The sequence below is a fragment of the Acipenser ruthenus genome, chromosome 2 (genome assembly GCF_902713425.1).
Source record: "Acipenser ruthenus chromosome 2, fAciRut3.2 maternal haplotype, whole genome shotgun sequence".
In the NCBI taxonomy this organism is placed as follows: domain Eukaryota; kingdom Metazoa; phylum Chordata; class Actinopteri; order Acipenseriformes; family Acipenseridae; genus Acipenser; species Acipenser ruthenus.
In genome coordinates this window covers 2,071,250-2,091,023 of record NC_081190.1, presented here as the reverse complement: position 1 = coordinate 2,091,023, position 19,774 = coordinate 2,071,250, and the positions used below count along the sequence as shown (strand labels likewise).

At 42.9% G+C, this 19,774-nt stretch overlaps 1 protein-coding gene across 2 annotated transcripts in view; it reads right to left on the bottom strand.

Moving 5' to 3' along the window:
* Positions 1-230: 230 nt before the first annotated feature.
* Positions 231-19,774, bottom strand: part of si:dkey-40c11.2 (drebrin-like protein A) — a 79,533-nt gene continuing 59,989 nt past the window's right edge. The window contains exons 7-16 of one of the 2 annotated variants that reach the window (XM_058986127.1): positions 18,446-18,597; positions 17,722-17,776; positions 16,258-16,332; positions 14,789-14,894; positions 13,848-14,261; positions 12,752-13,540; positions 12,238-12,381; positions 11,858-12,009; positions 10,920-10,977; positions 231-2,708 (exon numbers count right to left, since the gene is read on the bottom strand). In XM_058986127.1, the coding sequence (XP_058842110.1) occupies positions 2,572-2,708; positions 10,920-10,977; positions 11,858-12,009; positions 12,238-12,381; positions 12,752-13,540; positions 13,848-14,261; positions 14,789-14,894; positions 16,258-16,332; positions 17,722-17,776; positions 18,446-18,597 (2,082 nt within the window). In that variant the 3' untranslated portion in view covers positions 231-2,571. The remainder of the gene's footprint in view (positions 2,709-10,919; positions 10,978-11,857; positions 12,010-12,237; positions 12,382-12,751; positions 13,541-13,847; positions 14,262-14,788; positions 14,895-16,257; positions 16,333-17,721; positions 17,777-18,445; positions 18,598-19,774) is intronic. The other variant, XM_058986129.1, reaches the window with a different exon arrangement.

Sequence of the window (19,774 nt, the reverse complement as noted above, 5' to 3'; positions counted from 1 at the left end):
GCCTGGCGGAGACATTGTTAACAACTACTAGTTGAAATATGTTTGTTCCAATGTGTTTCTTTCAAAACTGCACATGTGAGATCTATATAGCAAAGATTTACGGAATGAAATTGTTTAAAACCCAATGCCATTGATAACCCCGCTGGTCACAAATATTACCGCTCAAAAGCTTAGGCAGCCCTGATGTTGATTATGGAAGCTTATACTGAAAAACACACTCAAAAACACAGTTAGCTTGAAAATATATTTATTTCCGTTGCAATTAGCTCCATGTAGAAAGAAGCCCCCTTGCAAGCAAGTTCAATAGCTATGAAATGGTTGTACAGTTTCTTACAAAAACATGCAATTCCTAAGACAATACTGTTGTCGATGTGATCAGAGAGCAACAGCAACCATGCGTGGACAGACGTGACAACGAGGAAAACCAGAATAAAACAAAGAGAAAGAATATATTACATTAATAATAAAAACATTTACAGTGAACATTCTTTTTATAAACAACAGTAGCAATAGTGTTATCTAATAGAATTAACTCATTTTGCTTCATAAATTCGAATGAAACCTGCTGAATACCGCTTTGTAGTTTTCCATATACTTAATGAAAAATGGACAAAAATTATAAAATGTGACATTTTGAAATGTAACATGAAATACTGTACTACTATTATGGCTTCCGGTAGACTTTTGCAATAACATTTTGTAGTTTCTTTGAAAACATGATGTTAAATAAAATATCTAAATGATGTTCATATAGTTTTTATAAGCAGTAGCTGTTAACCCTTTAAATTCCAGACACAAAAGGGCACGGGATCTTCTGATTAAGGAAGCGGGATGGCTTATTTGTTTGTAGACCTAACGTGACCTTGATTTATAGCAGCTTCCATATATGCTTCAAGTTCTCATCTGCTTGTGGGTTTCATGCCTTACTGCTGGTGTTGGGAGCTGCATGCTCATCTTTGCCTGCCATATTTTAACATCATCTTCAGGCTTGAACAATACCAGCAGCGGAGCAACTAATCTGAGGAGCAGAAGTCACGACAGTGCTGTTGTTAAGAGCGCTACTTTCTGGGGGGTATGCCATTCGGGTGTAAAAAAGCTAGTATTTTTCTTCCTCCTAGATGGTGCATCTTAAAATATATTGTTAAAGTAAACTTTTTCATTTAATTCATGAAACAGAGAAGCATTTTCTTCCCCCTACAATTCATCGTTTGCAAACTGCCTCTGGTGCGATCTGGCCCAAATCAGCCCCTGGGGGTAGATTCAGATTGCGACACAAGCTCCTGGTCTGGTGTCCTCATCAGAAATCCACTGTCACAAACTGGTAACCCATGGGCACTTTGGCTGACAGTTTCAAAGAAAGGCCAAGGACAGGGCCTGGAGACTGGATTACACTCCCACTCTTTCCAAGGGTTTCTCCCTGGCAGAGTTAAGGGTACCTGTAGGGGGTGGGGGTTGCCAGCTAAATGGAAGAACAGAGGACCCCAGTCTCCATTGCAGTCCACCCTACATTTCCAAACTCTTAATTCATCACAGAATACATAGAAACACAGTTAGATCATGCAATTGGAATGAGTTCAGTGCAGTACATACATACATACTTAAAATAAAAAATCAAATAACGCTTTGCAGCAAACCTGTGAAAGACACAGAGTTAATATTAAAAGCAAACTTAAAAAGATAAAAAATGTGCTTAAATTGAGGATGCATACAAAAAAAAAATCAAAAAAGTTCAATATATAACCTCAGCACTAGCCGGTGCACTCCCCACTTTTTTTATATTTTCTGTGAGCACTTAGTAAGTAATGACAGGTCCATCATATAATACCTGCAATGGAAAAAGCAGAAATCGAAAACAAAAACATTGAATTCAAACAGTTCTAGTCTGCTGTTTACTTAAAATTGTTAAAAGCAAGGTTTACTACTAAAACTACACTCTGGCGCAAAAATGACATGCCTTGAAAGATAAGCTGTTATTACTTTTAATTAAAAGCTTGCACGCAACAACAGCACATCCTTAGAATGTGAGGGGTAATTAACTGTAATAGCTTTTCTACTGCTAGGAATGCTGGCATTCACTTTTCCTCTCAACTGTACCAACACATAATAGACGAAAACAAAATTACATAATTCACTGAATAACCTCCTGCTTCTGCAAGTAGCAGCAGCAGAAAGTCTGGTGATCAGAGAGAGACTTAGGGGCAAGCTAGGGTTAAAGTGGGAAAGAGGGCTGTGTCCTGCACAAATACAACTATATAAGGAGAATGCTGAGAAAAAAAACAGTCAACAATGTCTGCTTTCAGGTGAAGATAGTATCCAATTGATAATGATCGTATGATAGCTTTAAGACTTTATAAGCAAAGCAGATTTAAAAAAAAAAACATTGAATTACACACATTGGTAAGCCACTGAAACCACTAACAACCAGCACAGGGCTTCAGAAAGAGCTGTGTTCTGTGTACCACCTGCAATAACCACAAGTTCCACAAGGGGGCAGTGTACAGGCTCAATAGAAGCCCTTTTTGTCTGGGCAGCTTTGAAATGTGACCCCCTCCCCCAATCCCCTGTCCTTTTCTACAGGGTTTCCACATAGCTGGATGGAAAGAGACCCTGCTGGCCGTCTTCGCTGCAGCCACGCCACCACCCCTGGTCCACCATCTCCACAGCACTGATGATGTCACCAGGTTCAAATGACAGCTCAGAGTCATCTTCTGCAGGGAGAATAGAAGAGCGACATACAGATACGCTGGGTTTGATTGTGTGTGTGTGTGTATAGATATATATATATATTTAAGATGGCGAAGGCTGGGTGTGGACCTCATGACAAGCTGACAGATAATAAGTAGTATGTCAGTAGCATCCACCCCCCATTGCCATGGTTTTAAATTTAAAGCCTGAGAAACTAGTATGAAGAACAAGGTGTAGACCTCACAACTCTCTACTATACTGGACCATGTGGCACACAACTGTATCAGTACTTGCATCATCTTGTACTTGCACTGAACTGCTCCACATTTTGCTGTATTCTACTGCTGCTCGCAATCATAATTATACTTTCTCTATCTGTATCTGATACTTTGTAACAACTGTAAGTCGCCCTGGATAAGGGCGTCTACTAAGAACTAAATATTTAATAATAATAATAATAATAATAATAATAATAATAATAATAATAATAATAATAATATTACAGAATAGTATAGAATACGCATTAGCAATGGAAAGTTTACCCACAATTTGATTAGCAATTCTCCAGGATAAGTGTAAGTGCAACATACAGACAGATGGATGAACTGCCAGACAGACAGACAGACAGACAGCATCATATATCTACAGCACTGTATATCTCAAACACTTGTGCTGAATAATGTTACTACCTAGCGTCACGGCAACTGGATAAGCGGTTCCAGATGTAAGAAAAATGTAAGTGTGGCATAGTGATGGACAGATGTAGGGACAGACAGACACCCCTGTATGTATGACCGCTCCGCTACACCCCGTTTGCAGGGGATGAAATCAGCAGCTTTATCTATGAAGGATATCCTACAAACTGCCTTCAAAAAAGAAGCGATGTTAAAGCCAGCTTGCCAGCCAAGTACAATACTACAGAAAAACATGTATTCTATGAAAGGCCTGTTGAAAACTATTGAATCTCTAAACTTTCCATCATTACATAATAACTGACACTTCAAGTATTTCCAAAATCACAAGAAAGGTGTTACAGACACTAAGAGTGTTTTACATGTACGCCCGTATTACTGGTGCAATGAGTGTGCAAATAATTTAAAATGAGCTCACAAAGAACCGGCCATACAATGTCAATAAAAAGGGAGGTGCAATTCAGATGAAAACACTAACATCTGGGATAACTGAAATAAGCTAAGCCATGGCTCTGAAGCAGAGTGATCCTTTAAGAGATGACCAGACACAATTGTGGGATCAATGATCAGGGATCGATGATACAGCTACAAAAGCGTTACATCAGCCTGTAGAATTAACTCATTTTGCTTCATAAAGTCGAATGAAACCTGCTGAATAATGTTACGTTAACATATTGAATTACATACTGCTTTGTAGACCTGCCACAGGTCAGGTATTCACTGAGCGTTTTATGTCAGAATTGCCGATAGGCCCCTCCGGGGAGTGACGTCCTCGGTCCCGCCTACCGAGGGAATAAGTAGTCACTCCAGAGACCACTTTCTATTTTGCTTCTCACAATCAGGTAGGTATAACTAACCTCTCCAGTTGCGTGACTGAGTCTTTGTAAAAGAGCTCTCACTTTGAGTTTTTTTGTTAGTTCCCCTGCAATTTATTGCTGGAAGTCGGTTTGCCACTTCCCCGGAAAGGGGAAACTCGGCTTCCGTTAAAAAAAAAATATCTTTCTTTGACCAGCCTACATCGCTTGCCGACTGTAGTCTGCTTTTTCTAACCGTACAGCATCTACTGTCCGTGTGTTTTTTCCTTTGCTTTTTGCAGCTAAAAAAAAAAAAATTAATAAAAGAGAGAAAAGAGAGACACATATTCCTCCACCGGGACCTGGCTGCCACACCCGCTGTTGAGTTGATGCCACTGGGCTGACTCGGCACGCCCACTCGGTGTGCGCGGCCTACGTGTGCTTCCACTGGGTTGGATTCCAGCACATTGTAGAGTGGACTCCACGCATACACTGACCCACCCACCTCGGTGTACTGGGTCTTTAAAAAAAAATATCTGTGTATACTGTCTGTCGGCTGTGCTCCACACTGCTGCAAGCTATGCGCTGCCCCGGTTGTGTGACTGCACGCGGTCCAGACTAGACACCCAGCCCAGTAACCTTGGTGTTTACATCCCTGGTGCTTGGTGCCTCGGTGCCTGCTGCAAGGCCAGCCCTGGGAGATCCCGCTGCGTATGGATCTCCTCAGTCAGGTGAGAGTCACTCTCTGGAACCCAGAACCGGGCAGACTCCAACTGTGGGTCTGGCCCCTGAATGGTACCACCTGTCCGCCTTAGGGTTCTCAGACACAGTTGTCAGTACACTGCAGAATGCTAGGGCCCCCTCCACAAGGTCATGTACGCCGATAAGTGGAGGTATTTCCAAAATTGGTGTATGTCCAGAGGTCATGACCCCATTTATTGCCCTATAGCAATCATTTTACAGTTTCTGCAAGACTTGCTAGAGGAGGGTAGATCCCCCTCTATGCTGAAAGTGTACCTAGCAGCCGTATCTGCATGCCATGTCCCCACTGACTCAGTGTCCCGGACGCTCACGTCTTCCCCGCGTGGAGTCTGGACGTGGTATTGGGGGCGCTCACTAAGGCCCCGTTTGAGACTATACATTCCATAGAGTTGAAATATCTCTCTATGAAGACAGCCTTTTTGTTAGCCATCACCTCTGCTAAGCGGGTAAGTGAGCTACAGGCTCTGTAGGTGCACGGTTCCTGTATGAGTGTTTGGGATGATGGAAACACGGTGTCATTACACACAAACCCCGCTTTCCTCCCTAAAGTGGTTACGGCTTTCCACTTGAATCAATCCGTGGAACTAGAGGCTTTCCATCCCCATCATTTTTCTTCGGAGGAGATTGAAATTCCCCATGTTATGTGGATAGGACAAGAGCGCTGCGTCAGTCTGACCAGCTCTTCGTCTGTCATGACCCTGGGTCAAGCTCTCTCGAAGCAGCGGCTGTCTCACTGGATTGTGGACACAGTTTCGACTGCATATACCAATGCCGGCCTTCCTGCTCTACCAGAGGAGTGGCTATGTCATGGGCCCTCTTTAGAGGAGCGTCATTGACCGATATTTGCACTGCGGCTAGCTGAGCTACCCCACCTACATTCACCAGGTTCTACCGATTTAATGTGGTAGATCCCTCTATGCCTTCATTAGGCACAAGAGTCCTCGAGGTTGCACGCTCACACCACAAACATTAGTTTGGTGGTAGCGAGATGTCCCTGATCTGCTGTCTCTGCTCATGCTTCCTCACGATGGCTTTGATATACTTTCCCTAAAGTATTGGTTGTTGGTCGTCTTCTCTTTCAGGGAACCGGGGTTACATCCGTAACCAATTGTTTTCCATATACTTAATGAAAAACGGACAAACGTTCAAAAAACTTTGAAATCTAACATGAAATACTGTACTACTATTATGGCTTCTGGTAGACTTTTGTGATATCATTGTATAGTTTCTTTGATTACATGATGTGAAATAAAAGATTTCAATTGTGTTCTGTGAACAGGCTGGCTTGTGGTGACGTCAGGCCAGGAAGTGACTCGACACCCAGGACTGCGTGGTAAGCGCTGCTGCGCGTTTTATTAATAAATACAAAGTTTAAACAAAGCAAAACACATAACAAAAACAAATGGCACGTTGGCCAAAACAGACAAAACACACACTGAACAAGAGACACGGGAACGAATTTCAAACTGGGGGTGCTGGAAATGAAAGGGGGAGGCACCTTCTGGCAATATTTAAATACATACAAAATCGCCGCTTTTGTGCATTTCACTATCAAAATATGCACAGACCAAGTGAGTTTCATGAGGAATAAGACACAGCGGCACAAAGTTAAAAAATAGAAACACGAGTCTAAAAATGTACATTTTATGTAAGATTCAAAGCAACAAGACAACGTATTAACTATGCTGCAAATCAGAGGTTACATAAATAAAATGCAATGACATACTAAACACATTGCCTAGATGTCTTTTTAAAATAGCAAAATACAAATAAAATACATTCTATAATCTTCGGCACTAAAATGCTTTCATTCTACTCAACATGTTTAAGAGGTCTATTAACAAAGTGAACAGTTGTATACATTGTAGTATATTATTTGCAATTATTATGTAGCCTGTTCAAAAACGACAAGCATTTACATGTTTGCAACAACTATATATAAAAACAATATCCTGAAAGCTTACATTTTGTTTTTGGACATACTTTTAAAATCAGTACTGGAATGAGACAGCTGTGTCATGTCGGAAATAAAACATCCTTAACTGTGCATAACATAGTTAGCTATAGAAAGTAAAGTATTCAAATCATCAAGCACATAAACATTAGGTCTATAAATGGTGCTGGTCCCTACTGTAACACAGACAAGACTTGAAAACATGCTGCAGACACCTGCTCATCGGGAAAATTCTGCCTTTACAATTTAAATTCGTTCTACACTAGACGCATTGGGAAACAAAGTTATCATTTTAAAGGCTAGTATGAAAGTAGTGCTGTTTAGAGGCATTTTGTAGCAACTATTATAAATATAGGGTTGGTAGATTTTGACATTTATTTCTGTTCTCTCTACCTGTCTTCAAAGCTGTAATTAGCATTGTTTAACCATGGGCTGGATTAAATCGACCTCAAATATTTTGTACACTCCTTAATGAAAACTGGTGGCTTTGCTCTCACTGTGAGGAGGAGGTTGTCACTACACACGACTGACTTCGTAACATACAGATATCCTGTCTGGATACACACGGCTTGTTAAACTTAACAAATAACAAACATGTAGAATTAACAAAGAAACAACTTGAACTATTAATTATCTCATGCGTTTGCATTAAAAGGGGCGCTACTTAAATTGCAATCTGGTGATACAGAGCAATAAACCTAACAGAATGACGAGCTAGTTCAGCGCGTTGCTTTTTATCTGTGAGCAATTCTGTAGAGTGAAAGAAAGACTGACGTCAATGTCACTGTAAATGGATTTGTTTAGATTTTGTTTTTATTTGAATGATTTGATCTCTTAGTAGTTTCACCCCCCTCTCCTCTCCCCCTTCTATAAACGTCTTGCATCCCTCCCTGCCTTCCTTTATAAACGTCTTCATTTTTTTTTACATTTTGGAACTCTCCCTTTACCTTGCAGCCAATCAGGGTGCATTCAGTCTGTGCTGACTGTTGTAGTATTAATCGTCAATGTAAGTCTGCTTAGGCACACCAGTACACTAAGGGCTTAGCACACCATGACCAGGTTCATTTAGAATGATCCTACTTATTAGTTCCTCGCGAGAATTGCCAGAGACTCTCTATACAGCAAGGATAGTTTAGGGTTTTCAGGGTATCGGCGCAGCAAAAGTAAATCAGCCAAAAGCACCATTTCACTTTATACAATATTAGGTGAAATGTAGAGAAAAAAAAAATCATTACCTCTCATACAGTAAGAGAAATAAGTCGCCAATGTAAGGTAAAAATGTGCTGCTTCTTTTTGTCCTGTTTTTTTGCAGATTTTTGCAGACCCCAGGCACGTTTATCCACGCACATGTATTTTACAGGACATCCGGGACAATTAACTTGTTTTGTCAACCTGGAAATATACTAGGGAACGCATTTATTGTGACGTCTCTATTAAATGATTTATTTCTGTTTTAAAATTGAACATTTGCCTGCAAAAAATACCTTTTTTTATATAATATAAATATAAAAAAGGTCTGGCAAGCGTGTTGTGTTATACTGTCATCAGTGCTACATGATTAGTTGAGAAAACAAGCAGTATTTTGAAAGATGAAGTCAGCCAGCTGAGAATTCTCGGACTTTGTTATTTTTTTTACATTTTTGCTGCTAGGTCAGGACACATTTGTAAAGGAAACACTGTCTCTCGAATCACAGTGCCTGGTGCTGATATTATCAGTGATAGGTTGAAACAACGAACGCCCGCACGCACACAGCAATACTAATTGCTTGAAACAGTTGATTCATGACTTTCTTGCAGGCAGTGCAAATGCTCATTCATAAACTAAAGTTAACGAGAAAAGTTGTCGGTGCGGCCGCACACCCCAGCACCCCCACCTCCCGCATCCCTGCACTGAACAAACACTAAAGACAATAAGTATTGCGCTGGTATTAAGCCAGCACGAGTAGCAATTGTTATTATTCTTTTTAGTTTCTCTGTACTCACGTTCCGCCTCTGAACAACCAAACCCGACCAGCCAAAGCTGCGGGCCTCTACACACGGGACCGTTTCCAAACTAGCAACACACCTATCCATCTGGAGATGGTCACACTCCACACGTGTCCAGTACGGATGAGGAAGTTCAAACCCACCCACGCCACAAAACAACCGACAACAAAAGAGCGTGTTTCCACATACAAAACAGCACATTCAAACAATAACAACACAACAAATACAAACACAAAACAACACAAAACATGAAACACACACACAGGGGTGGGGAGCACCCCGTCACAGTCCAAATAGTTTAAATGATGTCTCAATCCTAAAATCCTAGGCAATGCAAAACGTTTGCCCACAGCTGTACAGAACAAGAGTGTCAGTGAGTTGTAAAACAGCAAAGTGGAAACAAAGTGACCCTTTGGTTATGACACGGATTGATTATTGCAGTGCTCTTTTCATTGTCCAATGTATCAGTAGATTGCAGCTTGTTCAGAACTTGTATGTTAACCAAAGTGAGGGCTGGACACACACAGCACCCTGTTTTACTATCCCTTCATTGTCTCCCAGTGAAATTCAAGGTCTCTCTCCTGCCTATATTTCAGAGCTGCTCATTCCATGTCCCGAGCAATTCCTGCTGATTATAGATCTTGGTTTACTGGTGGAGCACAGCGCTACACTCTCTAACTCTCCTGTGGTTGTGTGACACGGTTTGTGAAGCTCTGCTAGTGTAACACAGGTTATAAAATGAAGGACCCAGTTTTATGTGCTTGTTTTATGTACTGTTATTGATGTAGTTACCTTTAAGTAAAAGAAAATTGGGTAAACTTGACTTTACTGAGATGTGGGCGTGTGTTTTATTGTCACCTCAAGCTGCCTGGAGTGGTTCAGCACCCCTGAGTGAGGAATGCACGCATTAAACTGCTAGATTTATTCTTTATTAAAACCCTACAATTAGGAGTTCTCATTTAGATTTGGATGTGTGGCAATCATAAGAGGAACCTGCTTGGCAACAAACAGCCCTGCTTTAATAAATGCACATATGTGCTGTGAAGACAGCTCGAGGGAATTTAATGTATTCAGTCTAGAACAAAACAGACATTATCTATCTTTTGAAAGAGGTCAAACACCTGTTCATTTTACAAAACTAGAGCCTAACAACTGAGTAACATAACAACCAAGTTCCTCAAGGTGTTTGAAACATTAACAAGATTAATAAGAAATGTGAGGAATTCGGGATGATTAATGAATGACAAAAACGCTGCATCAGCAAGGGCACATCCCTTATACAAGTGTAGCATATTCAACACATAGCAAAGAGTGAGTGCATGGTAAAGCACAGGGAAGCATTGTAAAACACAGAGAGGTCTGGTAAAGCATAGGGAAGCATTGTAAAGCACAGAGAGGTCTGGTAAAGCATAGGGAAGCATTGTAAAGAACAGAGAAGTCTGGTAAAGCATAGGGAAGCATTGTAAAGCACAGAGAGGTCTGGTAAAGCATAGGGAAGCATTGTAAAGCACAGAGAGGGCTGGTAAAGCATAGGGAAGCATTGTAAAGCACAGAGAGGTCTGGTAAAGCACAGTGAAGCATTGTAAAGCACAGAGAGGTCTGGTAAAGCATAGGGAAGCATTGTAAAACACAGAGAGGTCTGGTAAAGCATAGGGAAGCATTGTAAAGCACAGAGAGGTCTGGTAAAGCACAGGGAAGCATTGTAAAGCACAGAGAGGTCTGGTAAAGCACAGGGAAGCATTGTAAAGCACAGAGAGATCTGGTAAAGCACAGGGAAGCATTGTAAAGCACAGAGAGGTCTGGTAAAGCATAGGGAAGCATTGTAAAGCACAGAGAGTCATGGTAAAGAATAGTACAACATAAAAAAACTCGGCAAACCAGGGTAAACCATGATACATGCACATTATAATCATAGGGAAAGCATGGTGGAAAAAAACAGCAGAATTGCCTGGCAAATTTACTGTGGTCAATTTTACTAAAGGATCCCCAGCCACTGTCTCCTGTATTGTGCAGTAGCACCCTCTAGTGGGTGATTCTGGCACTCACCAGCCTGATAGTGATACAGTGCCCGCACAGACATCTCTCTCTCTGGCTCCTTGGAATGCTGTGGAATCACACAGAGAAAAAGAGGAAGGTTAGACTACACAGGACTGCACTGCCTGGGAAGAAACTGAGTAACTACACTCAGCGCTTACTCTTCTGGGGAAGCAGGGCTTTACTGTGTTTAAAATGCTCTTCTGGCTTCAGAGAAGTTAATAAATAAATGAATATAACACCACCTGCTTTGCTGCAAGTCTGTATGGTAAAGGCAGAGTAGCACACAGGTGATAACAATAGGTTTCTGCAGAAAATCAACACTGCGTGAATTTTTTGAATGACATTTAAAGGCATGTTTTTCAAACTGTGTTTAAGAACAAATACCTTTCGGTGACATTTTCCTGTTATTTGATTTCCCGTTCTATTTTTCTGCAGTTTGCAATCACTCGGAGTGGTTCTCACATTTACTCCAATATTACGCTTTTTTGTCAGAGTTAAGTTGCAACTTCACTTCAGTTTTACTTGCTTGATATACTGCATACATACATAATGTATATAATGTCAGCTAGACCAGCCAAAGAGCCCCAGCTTCATCTACTGCACCACTGTGTATCTGGATGCCACTTCTCTCACTTCTAAAAGTACCTCTTGTGAAAGATATATATATATATATATATATATATATATATATATATATATATATATATATATATATATATATATATATATATATATATATATATATATATTTTGGAGTAGCAATAAGAACAATTCAGGATGATTGAAAACATCATAAAAAGGTAAGGGGGGTGGGGCTGTAAAATACAGAAGCTGCTTACTGAAATCTTTCACTTACTTTTAAAACCCTTTCATACAATTAATGTTATTATTTTCAAAACCAAGTAGTCTTTAAACTTCTAACTTGTAAATAACAAAAACCGCCGTACTTCCTTTCCATTCACCCTCTCACTCCTCTCTTCCTGCTCTTTGGTTGTGTGGTCAACTTCAATCCCAGCATGAACTGCTCTGCAATGAGCTGACACAGAGACCTGCTTTGGTGCATTTTGGGGACTGTGCTCTTCCATCTGGTGGTTCAGTTCTGTAACCAGGGAAACAGGGATAGCTGTAAACATTCTAGAATGCGTACACAAGACATTCCCTCCCTTAACAGCATGAAAAACAACACCCAAATTGAAGTAGGTACACCATGTTAGGTACTGGAGCTAACCCCTGTGACTCGTTGATTGATCTACTGTGCAATATATAGCTCTGAGAGTATATTTGTGTTTATCTGTGTGTATCTGTGTAGCTGTGTTTATCTGTGTACCTGCTGTGCCATTGTGTTCTACAGATGACTCTCTCTCTCCCTCCTCCTCCTCTGTCTCTCCATCGTCCTCCTCTACCAGACTCATCTCACTTGTCAGCTCCTTCTGTGCTTCTTCTTCCTCTGTTTCTATCATGCCATCTTTATCTGTAAGATGCAACAACCAGAGAACGTGTCAGCTCAGGGTTTTAGTACAAATGCAATTTCTCACACGGACAGCTACAGTACAGTACATAAAGAAGACATTCAAAACTCCCCCTATCAAACTCCTACAATCTGATCATTTAAATAAAATACTACATTGAAGGTAGTTCTAAAAAACCCACAATGGATACTGGGGTAGTGTTAGTAGTTTGAGAAACGGAGTTACGAACGTTAGGAGCAACTAGACGACCAACAGGTTAGCAATTATTTTTAAAAAATTGTTAATGGTTTGTTTATAAATGCTGCCATAATCTTTTCATAAACTATTAAAAATCACTAATTGTAACTATGGCTTAAATAAAATAGCACCTGCCTGTTGAACTGAGCTGCAGTGGAGAGACGGTGCCCACAATGCCAGCAGCAACAGCCTCCCGCTCTGTCTGCTCTGCTGGGTGCATCTCCTTCTCCTCGCTCCACAGCACATCTTCTTCTGTTGAACTGAGCTGCAGTGGAGAGACGGTGCCCACAATGCCAGCAGCAACAGCCTCCCGCTCTGTCTGCTCTGCTGGGTGCATCTCCTTCTCCTCGCTCCACAGCACATCTTCTTCTGTTGAACTGAGCTGCAGTGGAGAGACGGTGCCCACAATGCCAGCAGCAACAGCCTCCTGCTCTGACTGCTCTGCTGGGTGCGTCTCCTTCTCCTCGCTCCTCAGCACATCTTCTGCTGGAGCGAAGGGCTCCCCTACCTTTGTTTCTGCCTCTATGGAGGCTGCTTCACAGGCTGCCGGAGCTTCACAGCCCCACTTGAATCCATTCTCCGTTCTCGGAATGGCCTCACTTTGTGTCTCCAATACAAGGCATGTCTCCGTTTCTGCTGCTGTTTCAGAGGACGTCGGCAGCTCTGGTTCGAGTTCCGCTGCCTCCGAGGGAGCGTTCTCCACTCCAGCGTCTCTCCCGGGTTTCGGTTGGGACTCCACTCCCAGGTCTGTTTCTGTAGTGAGGACTGGGTGTGTGTGCACTTGCGAGGGCCTTGCCTCTGGGTACACCTCAGCTGGTCGCTCTGCCTGCTCTTTGGAGGCGATCTCCACTTTGTAGATCCTCTCAATCTTGAACTCTTCTTCCCCTCTGCAGTCTGTCGCCACTTTTGAGGTTGTGTCCAGTTCTAGAACAGAGAAAACACATTTCAGAATGGCGTGTGTGAGATAGGCAATGATGAAGCAGCAGCAGCAGCAGCGCCTGGTTACTGAGGGAATGCTTACACACGGCATTCAACCCTGGTTGAAGGAGGTGGCAATATAACTGCATGGCTGTAATTCCAGTACAGGTTTAGGGTACATTGTTTGGGTTGAATTTGTACTGCCTAACAAATTACTGGCCATCTCAGACTGGCTGAAATAACCTTGTGTTGTATAATAGAGAATGGAAGTACACAGCAGCGATGAGCAGTTTAATAGTGTGTCTCGACTGACCTGTGATGTCGGATCCATTCCGTCTGGAGCGGGAATCCTGTACTGGTGCAGCAGCACTGGGCACAGAGACAATTCCCCCTGTAGGAGGAGAGGGGGCAGAGGAAGGGGAGGCCTCAGAGCGGTGAGGGCTGGTCTGGAGAGCAGAGGGAGAGTTGGGGAGTGTCGGGGGCTGGCTATCGGGGGGAGAGAGGGCCTGGGGTGAGGAATGGATGGGACTGAAGGTCGGATTGGCCCTGCCAGGGCTGGAGGGAGATGGGGAACTGGTGTGGCGCAGAGGGTGGGCTCGGAAAGGGCTGGTGGGGCGGAAGAGGGGCGAGGCCGGGGTGGGGCTGCGGGGAGAGGTGGGGGAGTCAGATTTGTTGAATATGAAGGCAGTGTCGGTGAGACTGCGCTGGTACCGTCGGAACGGCTTTCCTGTGAAGAAGACAGAAGGGAGGTTGATAAAGAGTGGTGGTTTCAGACAATCACAAACACAGAGTCAGACCTGGGTACAAACACATCACATGCAGAGAGACAGACATGTACACACAGACAAGCACATAGAGACTCATGGACATGCACACTGAGACAGGCACGAACAGACACACACACACACACACACACACACACAAGCACACACACACACACACAGACAGGCATATACTATATAGACACACACACAGACAGGCGCAGAGACAGATTCACAGTTATTCACACTGGCATATACTGTATAGACAGACGCACAGACAGACACAAATACAGACTCACACACTTTCAGACTCATAGACGCACATAGACTCACATGCACAGACAGATTCACATATAGACTCACAGATACACACACGCACGCACACAAATGCTCGCGCACACACACACACACACATGCTTGTGCACACACACACACACACACACACACACACACACAGAGGCTAGGCTGTGTTTGCTGGCACGCCTGTGCTGACCTGAGTGTGGGGAGCCTGGGCTGGTGGGGGTCCTGGAAGAGGAGGAGAGCTGTCTGAAGAATTCTCTCGGGTTCATGGAGCGCTGAGACACAAGCACTGCTGCCTCCTACAGGACAGGAGGAGAAATTGGCTGTTAAAATGAGCAGTATGAACCCATCACATTCAAAGAGATAATTTGGTCAGTTTTTAGACTTTCTTTTTCTGAGTCTAATTTAATGATTTAAAGAGCAACAGGCCTTAAAAAAAACATGTTTAACTTCTCGATGTTAAACATGAAACAGACAGATTTCAAAATGAAAGTAAAAATGATGATATTTGTTCTTACCTGATTGTGCTCTTGGCTGACTATGTGTCTCATTCACTCACACGGATAACTCACTACTGCTACTAATAAACAGAGCGCCAGTCCTTCCTTACACACACACCCTTAGTAAAATAATCCTGTCCCCACTCTTATAAAAGTTTACCACAGTATATTTGCAAGCTCATTATGGAGTTTCCCCCATGCTTTTCCCAGTTACACTACTTATTTACCATAGCTTTTGGGGCACATATTTCTTCTGTTTTCAAATCCTCTTTCTTCCATTTACGGAAGATTTCCAAAGTTCAACGTTTTCTCTCTCTCACCGATGCTGAGATTCTGATCCATGCATTTGTAACCTCTAGGCTTGGCTATTGTAACTTCCTATTTGCAGGCCTTCAATTCAAAGCAATTGCTAGATTACAAATAGTTCAGAATCCTGACTGGTGTGACACAGTACCAGCACATCACACCAGTCCTGGCTAAGCTTCACTGGCTTCCCATCAAGTACGGAATCTCTTTCACATTACTTCTCCTGACTCATCACTCAGTGGTTCTGGTCCTGCTTACCTCACTGAATTACTTTGCCCTTACCAGCCGGTTCACACCCTTAGCTCCTCCCAGGCTGGCCTGCTGGTTGTTCCTGATGTGAAACGGCTTGGTCTTGGAGGCCGTTCCTTTAGCTACCTGGCTCTGGTGCTTTGGGATGACTCCCCCGCTGACATCAGTCAGTGGATCGGTTTAAAAAAGGTCTTCAGACTTATCTGTTCGGTCTCGCATTTGGTTAAGGCCCTTGAGAAGAGCGTCTCTCGTTGTCCTCTGCTATCTGTTTGCTTTTATAGCCAAATTTGCTTTTCGTGTTTGTGTCCTGATTCTCTGATTGGTTTGTTTATTCCTCTGTTAGATACTGTATTTTTGTAACAGTGTAAAGCACCTTGCGATGTGCAGGTCTGCTATATAAATCAATATAAATTACTGCTGCTGTTTTTGTTGTTGTTGTTATAGCTGGCAATGGTTAGCCAGTTTCATTTTTTTAAATTTTTTGTATATACTTTACCACAGCTCCCTGGGCTCAACAAGGCTTCCCTATGCTTTGCCATGCTTTGCTATGCACCACTTTTCTAAGAGCAGCCCTCCCCTGGTAGCTGACTGTGGGAATGATACTCACAGCTGCCATCTCTATAGACTCGCTCCGCCGGAACCGCGCTCTCATCTCCTCCTCGTGCTCCCTCTGCTGCTCCTCCTGGTGGACAAACACAGAACTGCGTGTTGAATTCAGCAGCTTCAGACACCGACTCCAACACAACTTTTATGAAACATCTTAAAACGTTCAGTTTGAATGAAAACTATTTAAAATGAATAAACCAGAACTATGATCTGCTGCACTGCTGCATGATTCTGCTTCAGCCAGAGGTTGGGATTGCTAGGAGATCCTGAACAGTTTACAATGCCTGACTGAGACAGCGCTTTGAACGTTACAGGACGGCTGTCCCAGGCTGCTTTAGAATAGATAGAAGTACGAAACACAAACACAATCTTAAACCAATAAGTCTTTATTAATGTCTTCATTATCCAATACAGACCTTTATGTAAGATTCCACTCAGTTATATTTACAGTACAGTACCCACAGTACATTTGCATGGTATGCAATTCTCCCATGGGTATACATGGATTGCACATGTTTTTTAATATGCTTTACCATCCCCTTCTGGGCTTTACAGTGTGTACCTTCGCTTTAACATACTTTCACTTTGCTATGCTTTAACTACGGGAAACTTTTCCAACTTGTAGTTCAGGTCCGTTTCCCTGTATTTGCAGGGTAAGTGTGTTGAATAGGTGATGTGACCGGGCAGTACCACGTCAATACCAGTCTGCTGCCGAATGAAGACTATCGTTCTGTGCAATGTGTGTGTCAGATCAATTGCATTGCCATCACTCGTAATGTCTGTTAATGGCTCTGCAAGCCAAGCTTTCTTAAGCGTGATACACAGGGATTAGAATGCGATCCCAATGGAATTTTCTGAGTGCTTCTGGAATTCCCCTGAAACTCATTCAGTGTTTATGTTCTGTAGCAGGAATGGCCTGTGCGGAGGAACGAGGGCAGAGAATCACTGCCTGTCTGTGGTCTGTAATCACCAAGGTGATTCTGTCTGGGGCCTTGGCTCTGGTGTGAACATTTCAAATAAACAGACGAGACTAACCCCAATAAAAATACCTTGGCAGTTATTGTAAACCTCCCTGGCACGTTGTTAAACAAGCCCCAAACGACCGCTAGGCTGGTCCACAGCCTTCAACGAAGCAGGACAGCCTACTGCAAAGGCAAAAACTACTGTACAGACCCTGTGCTGTTTTATGAGAGCAGTAACACCTCATCAGCATGAACTACGCACAGGTCCATCCATATTCCCCCAGACTGACACTCTCAACAACGTGTGCTAAAGAATGTCCTGAGCAAGTCTCATCACAATCAGACAAGCGGCTCCCCACATATATGTACATGGAATATAAGAGAGAGTTATGGGCCGTCTGACAATCAGTCTCCATATGCCTTCAGTAGCTTTTGTTAAAGACTGTCCGCACCCACATTGCAGAATGAGTTCTCTCTCTTCCTGGGCTCCTGATCTCACTCACCCACTTGGATTTTTCTCTTTTCCGTGCCTCTGCCTCCAGCTTGGCTTGCAGTCTCCTGTAAAACAAAGACCAGTGTTGAGAACATCAGCTGCCTCGGAGGACTGGAACACTGCCCTGCCGGGGAAGACAATGGCAGGTGTCACGCTCTTTTATGCTACGCCAAATTCCCATTAATTAATTAGCAGCCCCTTGTTTTGTGTAAAGAGATCTCAAGTTAATTAAATGGCACTTTCGAAACTGCACTGTGTACATGCAGTCACAAGATGGCGCCAAAGGTTACTAGTACATTTCGCTACTACTACAGAATGCTGGCATGCTGAACTCTTCAGCATGTTCTTAACACTTCTCTGGGCAAGAAGTAAAGTGAACCAAGTCCTAGAGAGGGTAACACCAGAGAACAAATGAAAATGTGCTACTTTCTGTATTAGCTAGCATTCTGAAGGACATGCCATGTGATGGAACTCCATTGTAGCAGCAGATTTCTTCATTTTGAGTTTTTCAATTGATCTTATTGTTTTGTATTGACATTTTAATTAAATAATAAAGTCTGTGCTTCTACTTCTGCAGTCTTCCAGGACTCCCTTGTCAATGAGAGGCTCTCGTGTTAGATAAGAAGGGACCTGCCTCCCTCTCTCCCTGCCTCTGCTGCAGTCTTCCAGGACCCCCTTGTCAATAAGAGGCTCTCGTGTTAGACAAGAAGGGACCTGCCTCCCTCTCTCCCTACCTCTGCTCCTCCTGCAGGCTCTCCTTCTCGCTCAGCTTGCGCTCCCTCTCCTCGGCCTCCTTCCTCTCCTGCAGCACTCGCTCCCTCTCCCACTGCCTCCTCTCTTCCAGGACGCGGCGTCGCTCTTCCTCCTTCCTCTCCTCCTCCTCGCGCTGAGGACAGGGGCACAGGCACGCACAGAGCATTAATACCACATCAAAACGCAATTTAAAAGATCATATTACTAATACAGGAATGACGACTTAAATTGATACTGCAGCTTGTAAAAAGTGGTGCCTATGCCCATAGGGATGGAAAGGTGTTTGCAGCCTTGTTTCTATAAAGCATCCCCTCTCTCTCAATTCAATTCAATTCAATTCAATGGTGCTTTATTGGCATGACTTACAATAGCAGGTGTTGCCAAAGCAATTATACAATACAGACATGTATATATACAATGCATCATGAATACATATATATAAACAAACTGATTTATAAAGTACAGTAAAAAAAACAAAACCAAAAAAAAAAAAAAAAAAAAAAAAAACACATATCACTACTAACAATAAACATGTATCAGGACAATAAGCATTTACCTAATACATACATGCCTACATACACAACAACATACATACTGTATATACATAAGTGTGTGTGTGTCTCTGTGCAGAGCTCTCATTGTGTGTCCCTCAATCTGTGACATGCAGACACATACTGGGCTGCTAGTTGGGCTGTGCTTCTCTCCTCTCCCAGGAGGATTGGGACTTTTTCAGGGTTGGTCATGTTTGGGAAGTTTGGGAGGGAATTTGCAAATTTTTTAAAATAAGTTTGTCTATTTTCCGAGTATTTCTTACATTGAAGAAGGAAGTGCATCTCTGTCTCAACCTCTCCTGTCTCACAGTGACCACAGAGCCTTTCTTCTTTAGGAAGCCAGGTCTGCCGGTGACGGCCTTTTTCAATGGCCAGGCTGTGGTCACTGAGCCTGTACTTGGTCAGGATCTGCCTCTGCTTTGTATCTCTGACAGTAGAGAGATACTCTGCCAGAGTGTAATCTCTTTTTAGGGCCCGATAACAATCCAGTTTATTTTGAGATTTTGTTTCTGTGTCCCAATGTTTCAGATAGCAGTTTTTGGTTAGTTTTATAATTTGGTTGACTCTGATTGGGGGCTGGTAAGCAGTGCTGCCCTGAAGCTGGTTTGTTTTAGTATTATTAGTTGGGTTCAGTGCAGTGAGCTTCAGGGCCAGCTGGCTTAGAGGACTCTTTTCAGGGCTGAGCTCTTGGGTTTGCATGGCCTCATACTGGAGGGAGTCTGATTCACTTTTCTTTAGGTGCATCCAAAACTTTAGTGC